The 12,670-nt window shown below is 31.7% G+C and overlaps 1 protein-coding gene across 1 annotated transcript; it reads left to right on the top strand.

Moving 5' to 3' along the window:
* The first annotated feature begins 8,988 nt into the window (after positions 1-8,988).
* LOC129938850 (uncharacterized) lies at positions 8,989-12,153 on the top strand. Its single transcript, XM_056046653.1, has 2 exons — positions 8,989-9,148; positions 9,825-12,153. The coding sequence occupies exon 2, from the start codon at positions 10,709-10,711 to the stop codon at positions 12,041-12,043; it is 1,335 nt and encodes a 444-aa protein (XP_055902628.1). The 5' UTR covers positions 8,989-9,148; positions 9,825-10,708; the 3' UTR covers positions 12,044-12,153.
* Positions 12,154-12,670: the final 517 nt, after the last annotated feature.

Raw genomic sequence — 12,670 nt, 5'->3', positions numbered from 1 at the left:
TAAAACGCTTCTACTTGGCGGTATATAATTTAGTTAATGTCTAACAAAAATATTTAAAATTCTTATTTAACTACATTTTTGTAATCAGAGGATTTTTTCTGATTTTCTTATGGATCAAAAATACTAGTTTTTTATATGTTTTTACTTTTATAAAACAATAAGATCACTTTAGGAAGTAAATTTAAATTATTTTTATAATTTTACAATTAATTCTAAGAATAATGAGTAGATCTCTCAAGTTGATTGCAAAAGCAATTGACCGCTGTGAGCAAAACAACCTCCAGAGAAGACTGAAAGATCATTTGCGCCTCAAAGAAAAGATCGTTACAAGTCTTTAAAGGAATTAAGAAACAAACTTTTAATAACTTCCAGAACTGTCCGTAGAAGACTTGTTGAAGCTAAAATGCTCAGAAGGATCGCAACAATGGTGCCCTTTCTAAGGAAAAAAAATATAGTATCGAGGTTTAAATTCGCTCACAATAATTTTTTTTGTAGTGGTCCATAAGGAGGCAAAAGGTGGAGCAATGTTTTCTGGATGGACAAAACAAAGTAAATTTGTTCTAAGTGATGGCAGACAAACCTTTAAAAGGCTTTCTTTGAAAGAACTTAATCCCAAATACATCCAGAAAACGGTCAAGAATGGCGGAGGCAGTATCATATTTGTGGATTAGTTTTAATTTGGTATGGCGTTTTAAAAATACATTTGATTGGGGGTAAAATGGATTAAAATATCAAGGTGAATATCATAAAAGGAACGATAACATGCCTCTCAAATGTGTTCTAAAGAGGACAACCACCCTAAGCAGACATCGAAATCTGCTCAAAAGTATTTTAAAGACCAACAAATCTGCGTATTGGGATATCCAACCCAATCCCGGACTTAAATCCCGTAGAACATTTTAGGGGAGATTTAAAATGTGCGATTTGGAAACATTTAACAAAAAATTAAGCCGAACTGGTTCAACAGGAGTGGTACAATATTTCAATTGACAGATGCCGCCATTATTTGACTCAATGTCCAACAATTGTAACTCTCTAATTAAAGCTGAAGGCCAGGCTACCAGATTTTACAATAATTTATAAATCCAGAATAGCATTGCATTTAATTTTTTTTTTAATCTGTGTATCTATTTTAATGTCCACGAAATTTGTTCCTTTTTTTTACATTACTGTATGTAAAATATTTTAAGTTATAATTTCACTATAAATAATGGGTAATTTTAGTTTCCATACGTCCGTACGTTCCCGACGTTTTTTTCGTTGTCCATAGCTCAAGAACTAGAAGAGATATCGACTTCAAATAAATTTTGTTATACAGATAAAAAGGCACAAAGATGCAGAAAGGGCTCTCAAGAAACTGCTTGGGCGTTTTTTTCACCATAGCATTTAAAAAAAAATGTTGGTTAACCCTAAATATCTTACGAACAAAATACGCTAGGCACTTGAATTAAATTAAAGTTGGCAAAAATTGAATTGCGAATCAAATATCTCTTCAAAAATTTTAAATTATGGCTTTCAACTCATTTTAACTTATAAGAAATATTGTTTTTAACATTCCGCAAATTTTAAGAAAAATCGAATTGACATTTTTTTTAAATTAAAAACCTGGAAAATATCTTTTCAAAACTACTTTTATCTTTTAAAAAATATTACTGTCAACACTCAGTGAAATTTTGATGAAAATCTAATAGACAGTTTTTTTACAAAAAAATAAAAACCTTAACAAAAAAAACTAAAACTTGGTAAAAATTTACTTACGACTCAAAAAGCTTTTAAAAATTAAAAATATTGTCTCAAACTCTTTTTATTACACAGAAAATATTGTTTTCGATATTCAGTAGTTTTTTTTATAAAAATCCAACAGTCCGTTTTTTCATAAGAAAAATGAAATCTTCAAAAAATAGTACGAAAATTTGGTAAAAAATGATGTTCGCTTCTTGATATCTCTCAAATTAATTTCATTCATGCAATTTTTTAAAAATTTAAGCAATGCTGCTAAAATTGGTAAAAATTTGTTTTCGACTAGAAATTTATTTACCAAAACTAGATTTTAAAAATAACATATTTCTTAATATGAAAAATATTGTTGGTAATTTTAAAATTCTTAAGAATAATTCAGGTAACAACTTTTCTTACCCAAAAAGAAAACCTACGAACTTTTAAGCAATACAAATAGACAGACGGGATGGGAAGTTAGCAGTGTGGGTCGCATCCCAGCCTCTTTTTTTAAGTTATTCTAAGAAAACTTGTTGTAATTAAAAACGAATCAATAATTTTTTTTTTGAAAAATTTAATTTTTGACAAAAAAAAACCTTCAATAAATTTGTATGCTCACATGGGTCTTCTGTGGACTTGTTGCTACTTGAAGCGTTCAGAATGAGAAGGGGTAAGGTGACAACTTAAATTTTGGTCGTATTGGCTTTTTTCTAGTCCCATTAGTTTCGAAGTTAGCCTCAAATAAAGTGGATAACTAAAGTTTTGTTTTTATATTTCGTATGGCATAAAGGTTATAAAATCACTTAACACTTTTAGGAGCCCAGAACGAATTTTGTGTGCATATTTTGTTTGCAAAGAAGGGTTAGCTGCATACCGCTTTTATCGAATAAAAAAAAATCTCTTCTTCCTGTCGATTTGACTGTTCCAATAAAATTGACTTGGAAAAACGAGAGGAGTTATTAGATAATTTTATAAACTCGATATTAATTCAAAAAATGCTTTACTTTTCAAAACATTCTAAAAAAAATCTAAACCAAACAGCAATCTACAACGAAATTTGACTTACCAGTATTCAGTAATTTTTAACGGAAAAAGTGAATGAATTTGCAAAAGTGCTCTTTGTTTTCTTTACCAGGTTGGCAAAAATAAAATTGAGCTTATCCAAAATAAGTTAAAAGAATGTGAATAGGTCATCATTGGATAAAAGAGGACGATACGTTTTACGCCCAAAAATATAACCAAATTTCCACCCGAGGATTCGCATTACTCGAGAAACAAGAACCTTTCCAAACGATATCTTTCACCATTACTGAATACCTCAAAAATGTACCGTCTTTATATAGAAGAATGTCTCAAAAGAGCTTCGAGAGAAAAATTCTTTGGGTGATTTTTGCTCCCGTACGCATAGATGGAGAATGGAGGAGAAGATATAACGCCGAACTATACGGGCTGTACAGCGACACTGACCTAGTTAGCAGAATTAAAGTCCAACGGCTTAGATGGCAGGTGGTGCACCCAGGTGGGAGAGGACCTCAACCAACTTGGCGTGCGAAACTGGAGACAGCTAGCTAGGGACCGAGCTGGCTAGAGACGCTTGTTGGTTGAGGCCCAGGTCCGCCCGGACTGTAGCGCCACCATAAGTAAGTAAGTCTTAAAAGATTAAAAAAAAAAGATGAAGAATTTGTTCTTAAAGAATATTTTTACAGACACATTTTTGAAACAAAGTTCAATCATGTGATGCTGGAAACAATACCACAAAACACAGATTGAGCTATAAAGCTGGTTTTGAGACACAAGAAAAAGATCGTACAAAATGCACGAATAGATTCAAATATCTTATATATAACGGTAGACCTACAACAAACTATGATTCTAGCCAGATTAACGATATCTAAGGCTTTTTACTTACGTCAAATGTGGTTTTACAACTTGGGTATCCATTGCATTACATCAGATGGAGAAAAACCCAACATGTTAACATGGACCGAAGATATGGCCGATCGAGGAAGCACGGAGGTTATAAGCTCATTTTGGACTTTCCTTCAACAAAATGCATCGGTTAGTAGTAGAAGACATCTTGTAGTTTGGTCGGATTCGTGTGCTGGTCACAATAAAAATTTCAATATGATTTGTCTATACCAGGCACTTATTTTACAAGGCCTTTTTTGATGTTATTGACCACAAATTCCCAGAAGTGGGCCATGCCTACTTGGACCGTGATCGTGATTTCGGGAGAATTGAAAAAGATTTGAAAGTACCAACAACACCGTAGTAGTAGACATGGAAAATCATTTTCGTACTCTTCCTGACTTGTAAAAAAAATGAGCATCACAATTTCCACAAAAAATAAGGAAGATGACAAAATTTTATTACGCTATAACATTAAGTGGATACGAGTCCAAGAATATGGATCCTATCTATACAAATAGTTCTATGATGAAAGCTTCCCATTCAAGAAAGTTGTTCTAGCCAAAATTAGTAAGATTTCGAACAAAGACCAAGACTTCTTACCAAGAGAAAAGAAAACAAAAATGTTTTCATCTGACAAAATTAAAAATTTAATTGACCATATGAAATTTGTATGACAGGAACTTCGTTGGTTCTATTAAAAGGAAATAGCTCTGGTGTTAAGTTAAGAAAATAAAAATAACCCTTACCCCATTCATACAAAAAAAAAAATTAAATAAAAATAATTTTTAAGCATAAAGGCGCTAAGAACATTATTTTGTCAAAAACAACACTTTGTAATGAATTTTAATAAAATGTTTTGCTATACCTAAACTTCTTTTAAAGCTCTTTTTTAAGTCTTTTTTAAATCTCCATCATTTTCAGACAAAAAGTTATAAACCAAAAACTTAAACTTTAAACGAAGATTACTCGAAATTCGAAATATGTTACTTAACCCCTCTCTCTCAACCAGAGTCGGGAGGGGAGGGCAACTGGGGCGAACGCCCCGGAGCTCCACAAACGGGAGGCCCCTACAAAAGAGGCTTGCAAAATTAAAATTAATAAACACTAGTAAACATCTTTTTATTTGATATCTTTTTTTTTTGCTGTTTTACCTTTACCTACAGCCTGCAGTACTTTGAACATAAATGATTATTTAATTATATTAATCTTAAATAATAGAAATCATTGATCTATATAAAATAATAATTATTCTTCGATTTCGTGCACTAGAATCATTGAAATCATTCTTGGAATCCAAACGAAATGATTTTGATAAATACAAGGAAGCAGCCAAAAAATATCCCATACTGATGAATATGTACAATAACGCACCCGCACCAGAACGAGAAATGTGAGGTTAAATCGCCTAGATCACCGAAGGAAAAGTAATCGCCTTCATCGCAGTGATCGACCATCTATCCGTTTCTCTTACTAAAAGATGCATGCCTATGAAGCTGTACGTCCGAGATTTGGATTCCTGAATCACACGAGGAGATGGATGCTGAAAATTTGCACGCTGCAACAGAGGCATTGGTGAAAGTGCATCCGGATGATTTAGAGCCTAGTCTTGGTAATGAGTTGGTTCAACTTGTGTCTTTGATTGCCTCATACAAAAGGGAAAAGGACTATGGAACAGATCAATTTTCGAAAATCAAAATTTCACCGAAAAAAGCTCGAAAGGTTCCGTTCGTAAACCCTAAAATTTAATTTTACATAATTCTTTTTTCCGTTTTTATTTATGTGTTTGTTCAATAATAAAGGAATCTACTTGGTTTCACGAAAAATCTCGAGTGAAAAAAAATGGTTTACTTTATTTTGAAAATAATTCGGGCTCAGGGGGCCTCCGCTTCTTTAATGCCCCGAGGCCTCTGGACCTATAAATCCGGCCCTGCTCCCAACGGTTCACTTGTTAACAACAATGACCTGAGTTCAATGACTATACAAGTTTTCAACGATTTTTGAACTATTCCCAAATTTTAAAAATTAATAGGTATCTATTTTGATTGATTTAGGTATAGGTTTTACTTTAGGACTTAGTAGTTAACAATTTAATATGGAATAAGTCTCAATTTTTGAAAGAGTTGCCTCATATTGCTCCCGAAAATTATAGATACTATGAGGTAAGCAATTTTACTATAAAAAAGATAACCAATTGGATGTTCTAATAATTGTGATCTGGAACTTTAAACAGAACGAAGCTCTGTATATTCTTGTTTTTAAAGTACATGTCTAGGGAATATTTATAAAATATTATAGGTAGGTATTATAAATAATATGTAAAGTAGGATGATAAAATGCTTAAATATACCAAAAAAAAAACACTTACCGTTGGCACAAAATGAAAAATAAACTTTAGTCCATGTCATCTGCATCCGCATCTGTTAATATGTTAGGTGTCTTCATATGTACATATGTAGGTCCATCCATATATGTATGTAAATAAATCTATAAAAGATATAAAAAAATAAACAAACAATAATCAATCAATTTTCTTGTTGTCTGGTTGCAAGTCAAATGATTAGGTTATGAACGCTAAAGCACCTACTTACTGACCTATCTCCTTTTAAATTCAATACTTTGGCTTACAAAATGCATGCATATATAATCCCATTTTCCCATTGTTCTAACTTACCAGATTGTTGCAATCTTGAACATCGATAATTTCAAATTATTTGAAAATCCATTTTAAATTCAACCGATGTTTTTTTGTAGCATTGATACGAAGACGAATTGAAACACCAATCTGCGAACGGCTGCCGATGAAAGATTTCTTTGGTTATGATCTACAAACAATTATCATGGATTATTTATTGCAAATAATTGTTTCATTACAAATATTTTCAAGTAATGAATACCTACCTTTCATCTTAACAAAAGATTTAATTCGAACAAAAATTGAGCTTTAACAGAGAACTGAGATAATTAACTAATAGATTGCGATTGCGCCTTTCACTTGTTGCTCGTTGAAAAGCATGAAGCAGCAAACAAATGCGAGTGTGATTTGTGAGGTGAGTTTTTCTGGGTGGTGTGGTGGATATATTGTGCTTTTGTTTTAATGGGGGATTCACATTGTAAAGTTTGTTTGACAAATGGGGCTTAATTGCCTAGAATTTAAAAGTGCAAACGCTTGATGTAATTTATTGTTAAATATAATGAATGGAGAGGTCAATTTATTGATTTAACAAAAATATTACAGAACACGAACGCAAGTTGTCAAACCTAAGGGACATTTAATTTTCGAGGAAGATTTCAAGCAGTGCAAGACGCAAAAAAATAAAGTTATAAGGACTGTTGTTATGGACAAGAAGATATTTCAAGGGCAATTTTGAGATCATTTATTTTTACTACAGACTTGAAAAATACAGGGGTGGAATCGACTAAAGTGCTTTTTGATAAATGACAATCAAAATAAATGAATTTGATCTTTGTTAGGTGATAGTCAAATTGATACCTGAAAAGCTGTCACAACAAAAATTTGATAGTCATTTTCAAATTTGTTTATTCCAAACAAACGACTGGAACATTTTCTTAGTTAGTTTTCGTTCAAAAAACACATTCCTGAAAAAAATGAAGAAAAGTAAGAATATTATACAAACACAGCAAGTTTTATTTAGATGTTTTATAGAAATCAATTTCAAATTTCACCATGGCAACAATAAATTTTGACAATTTGAATCTGAAATTGTTCAATCGACTTGAATTGAGTGGAATCATTTTACGCAGACGGAATTAAAATGATAGTCAATTTGACTATAAAAATATGATAGTCAGTTATCACCTTAGACGATTCCACCCAAGATTAAAGAAATTTCGCTATCTTTTTAAAATGTCAAAATTCAAATAAGAATTCTTGATTGACAAAGTAATTGGGGATTGTTTCAATCCATCAAATATTCACTCAACTACATCCATCGTAAAGCTTAGGGAGTTTTGAGAAAATATAAATTTTGTCATTTGCATAACATTTCATTTAATTTTTGCAGACAATAGACTTGAGGAGTTTTTGAAGATCGACGACGATATATTTACATATTTGAAAACATGTTTAACAATATTAACCTCCTTTTTAGAGAAATGCTATTTTTTGGTCTAGTAGTTCACAATAAATAGAGAATTAGGTTAAGGCTTTCTCGGCGGGAGCGTTGCGTTTGTAAAGTTATTCTATTATGAGCTGCTTTAAAAAAATATAAGCTTTCAAACGATTTTTTTCAAATTTAATTTTGGTATTCGGCATGCAATGTTCTTTCTTAAGTGTAAAACAAAAGTTGATATTTCTTTTGTTGAAGGAAATGTTGTTTAAGGAAAAAATGTAAGCAATTTAGTTGAAAGAACACTACAACTTTAATGTGACTTAAATTAATAAGTACTCCCGTTGTGCGTTTTATATACAGAGGTGGAATTGGCTAAGCTGATTGTTGATAATTGACAATCAAAATAAACGAATTTGATCTTTGTTAGGTGATAGTCAAAGTGATACCTAAAAAGCTGTTACAACAAAAATGTGATAGTCGTTTTCAAATAAATATGTTTATTCCGAATAAAGCTACCAGACGCTTACACAAAGGACTTGAACATTTTCTTAGATAGCTATTTTTCGTTCAAAAGAAAAAGCTTACGAGATTCAAACAAAATCAAGAAAAGTAAGTATTAAATACAAACATAGTCAATTTAATACTTTTATTTCAATCGAATTGAATTGAGTTGAATCATTTTACACAGACGAAATGAAACTGATAGTCAATTTGACTATCAAAAATATGATAACCAAACCGTAGAGTGAATTTGACATTAACTCGTAAGTATATGAAAATTCAAATTTTTATATTGCTTAAATATCAAATCCAGAAGCAAAGTACATATCTCATCTTTTTAGAATCAAAGCTGTTATTTTATCACAATCAAACAATTTCATAAGAATAGAGAAAATAGTCTGATGAAGATCCAAATGAATCGGTCGAGTTCAATCAAATATGATTCTTACATGAGTCTTTAATTTAATCCAGGTTTTCACTGTTCACATTCGTTATCTACTATTTATATATGTACCTTAGCTTAGAGATTTAATATAAGAACATTTGAGCTGATTACTGACCTGCATTCTGACCTCAAATTTGTAATGCATTGCCGTTATTATAAAACTTTTTGCCGTTATTTTTGCTTATGAGATCTTATAATAAACCTGTATGTAATATGTAAAATCTGATAACAAATGAAGATTATTATAAAGTACTTATAAGCATTATGATGTACCTTAACTGTTATATATGTATTTCGTTAATCAAAGCTTTCATTTCATATAAGAAGATATTTAAATAATTAGTGATGTCCCATTTGGCTGCAGTTTATTATCGACAGTCTATAGTTCAACTATTGAAACTGAATTCAAATCACACTTTAAATAATGTTCAGCAAAAAGTCTGCCTTTTTATTAGCGTTTATATTTTATTCTGTTTGCTGTTTGAATTTTGGAACTTCATCTGTTGTAAGTAGAATATCTGAAGGTATGAAATTATTGTATAGATATTGTGAAACTTAAGTAGTCCTACGGAGTGATGGTTAGTGCTTTGGAATGTCATGCCAATGGGTGGTCTTGCGTTCAAACCCTGCCTGTGCCAACTTAAGTTTTTTCACGGGTACTGTCTCTTTCGCGAAATTGACAAACCCTCCAAGAGTAATTCTTGTCATAAAACGTGCTTTAAAAAATTAGACGCTTGGGTTCGGCGGATTCAAAACTGTAGGTCAATTCTGTAGTACGGGGCGACGCGACGCCTAGTGGTTACGGCGATATTAGCTGGAGCTTACTTAACTTATGTAAATAAAACCTCCAATGCCATATTACGGCTGCGTTAAATGTCACAAAAAATCGATCCACGATAACACTTTAGGTTTTTATAAAAAGGTGGTGTAACAAATATTATATAATAACTTCTGAAGGTCGAATTGTCAATTGAAAATTTGTATGACATTTTGGTTTGATTTACTTTATAGGTTAACAAACGTCACATTCCCCTAACTTTACTGATGATTCCCAGGTTATAATAGGGGTCTTAATTACCAATAGATTTATATCTGAATATTCAATTTCAAGTGACATATTTTTATAGTATGATATTTATAATTATAATTATAAGATTAAAAAGTTTGTTATATCTTTCTAGGTCGCCCCTTACCCATACACAGGATATATTTATCCTAGTTGGTGGTTTGGTTTATACCCTGGATATTATCCCTATGGATATGCATATGGATACGGATACGGATATGGGAACGAAATCTGTGGAAACAATTGCTTTACAACATGTCAAACTCCATGTCTGACACCTTGTGTGTTTAATACTATTTGCTGTTGTTAAGGATAAACACGCGGCCACACTTGGAAATATCTCTACTAACCAGTTATCGTTACTCACAAGCTTATGAAACAAAGCAAGTCAACTTTCTTATCTTTTCCAGATCCAATTCAGTTAAATATGAAAAGTTGAGGTGGTCGCAATGTGAACTAAATTTAAACTCGGATTATTTTTATAAATAAAACGAGACAATTTTTAAAAATGTCTGGTTTTGCTTTAAATTAAATCCACTTTGAAAATTCTATTGAAAATTGAAAATACATCAGCTTCTTGTTAAATGATATTTTTTAAATGATTAAAATAAGTAACAAGGTTCTATAGCTTCCTACATAAAAGAGGGCTAAATCGAATCGAATACAAGAATTTCTTATACGAACACTGGTAGAATAAAACAAAGTTAACAACAATAATGCTACCAAAATAAATAAAAAAATATACTTCAAATGTTTGCATTCAAATTTAAGCAAAATTAAACACTGTGCCTAAATATAAATGATTTTTAGTGAAGATAATAGATTCGTAATTAATAATTATACAAACACATCTTATCTTTAGCATTTGTCTAAACAAAACTGTTAAAAGATAAAGTAAACAAAATAAGTACAGAAATAAAGTCAAACAATTGATTACTATAAAAGATCAATTTATTTTAAAAAATAATCCAGTATCTACTTGCAAACGGTTAAACTAAAATGTCATTCAAGTTTTTAGTGTTTTTTGCTACAGTAGTAGCTGTTGTTGAATTTTCCGAGAGTCGTGTTCGAAAGAACGAAATTCATGCTGTGAAGTCAATTGAAGAGCCTGATCTCGATCCTACCAAGTCACAAGATCTTTTGAAGAATCCAATTCCAAATTTTTTACTGAAGTCAATTGAAGAGCCTGATCTAGATCCTACCAAGTCACAAGATCTCCTAAATAATCCAATTAAATGGCATTTGATGAACTCAATTGAAGAGCCTGATCTAGATCCTACCAAGTCACAAGATCTTCTGAAGGATCCAATTCCAAAGTTTTTACTGAAGTCAATTGAAGAATCTGATCTAGATCCAATCAAATTACTGGATCTTCTGAAGAATCCCATTTTAAGACGTTTTGTGGGGTCAGTTGAGGAATCTGATCTAGATACTACGAAGTCACAAGATCTTCTGAACAATCCAATTCCAAAGTTTCCACTGAAGTCAATTGAAGAGCCTGATCTAGATCCTACCAAGTCACAAGATCTCCTAAATAATCCAATTAAATGGCATTTGATGAAATCAATTGAAGAGCCTGATCTAGATCCTACCAAGTCACAAGATCTTCTGAAGGATCCAATTCCAAAGTTTTTACTGAAGTCAATTGAAGAATCTGATCTAGATCCTACCAAGTCACAAGATCTTCTGAATAATCCAATTAAATGGCATTTGATGAAATCAATTGAAGAGCCTGATGTAGATCCTACCAAGTCACAAGATCTTCTGAAGGATCCAATTCCTAAGTTTTTACTGAAGTCAATTGAAGAATCTGATCTAGATCCCATCAAATTACTGGACTTTCTGAAGAATCACATTTTAAGACGTTTTGTGGGGTCAGTTGAGGAATCTGATCTAGATCCTACCAAGTCACAAGATCTTCTGAACAATCCAATTAAATGGCATTTGATGAAATCAATTGAAGAGCCTGATTTAGATCCTACGAAGTCACAAGATCTTCTCAAGAATCCAATTCCAAAGTTTTTACTGAAGTCAATTGAAGAGCCTGATCTAGATCCTACCAAGTCACAAGACCTTCTCAAGAATCCAATTCCAAAGCTTATACTGAAGTCATTTGAAGAGTCTGATTTAGATCCCATCAAGTTACTAGACCTTCTGAAGAATCCTATTCCAAGACGGTTTGTGAGGTCAATTGAAGAGTCTGATCTAGATCCTACAAAATCACAAGATCTTCTGATGAAACCAATTCCAAGGCATTCCGTGAAGTCAATTGAAGAAACTGATCTGGATCCTACCAAAGCGCAAGATCTTCTCAAGTATCCTATACCGTTTTAAATACACTTTTCCAGTTGCACGTTAAACGTCTAAAAAAGATAATGTTCAAAAAAATGATATTATATTAAAAGTGGTTTGAATTAAATGATAATAAAATATAGATTTTTTAATTGCTTATCTTGCGAATTTAAAAATTTGAAATACAAGTATCTATAAAAAACAAATCATTCCGTTATCAAAATAACACTTAAGAAATAATTAAATATACTCCTTTATTAAATTCAAATACAACTATAGATGTCACTTTGACGTTGATGGATTCGTTGTCGTCTATTGGCGTTTTTCTTTTTTAGTTCAGAGCTGAGCACGGAGCAGACTCTGAGCGAACAGAGTAGAGTAGAGTAGAGTTCCGAGCAATGTATGTTCAGAGCTCTCTGATTGAGCAACTTGAGCACTAAACTGTCATGATTTCAAATGTCGTCTGTTTGAAGTCGTTCAAAATTTTCTTTAATCAAATTTATTAAATAAGACAGTCAGAGCTTTGGTCATAAAAATGCTATATGCAATTAGTTTTTTTTTCTAATTATCTTTCCTTCTGCACTCGAGCGACCAGCCTCTTCCGCCATTTTTATTGTTTTGACAATGATTTTTTTTAATTTTCCGGCTTTCAAATATCAAATTTTTTGT

This window comes from Eupeodes corollae, chromosome 1, assembly GCF_945859685.1.
Source record: "Eupeodes corollae chromosome 1, idEupCoro1.1, whole genome shotgun sequence".
Classification (NCBI taxonomy): Eukaryota; Metazoa; Arthropoda; class Insecta; order Diptera; family Syrphidae; genus Eupeodes; species Eupeodes corollae.
This window is presented reverse-complemented; position numbering and strand designations above follow the sequence as displayed.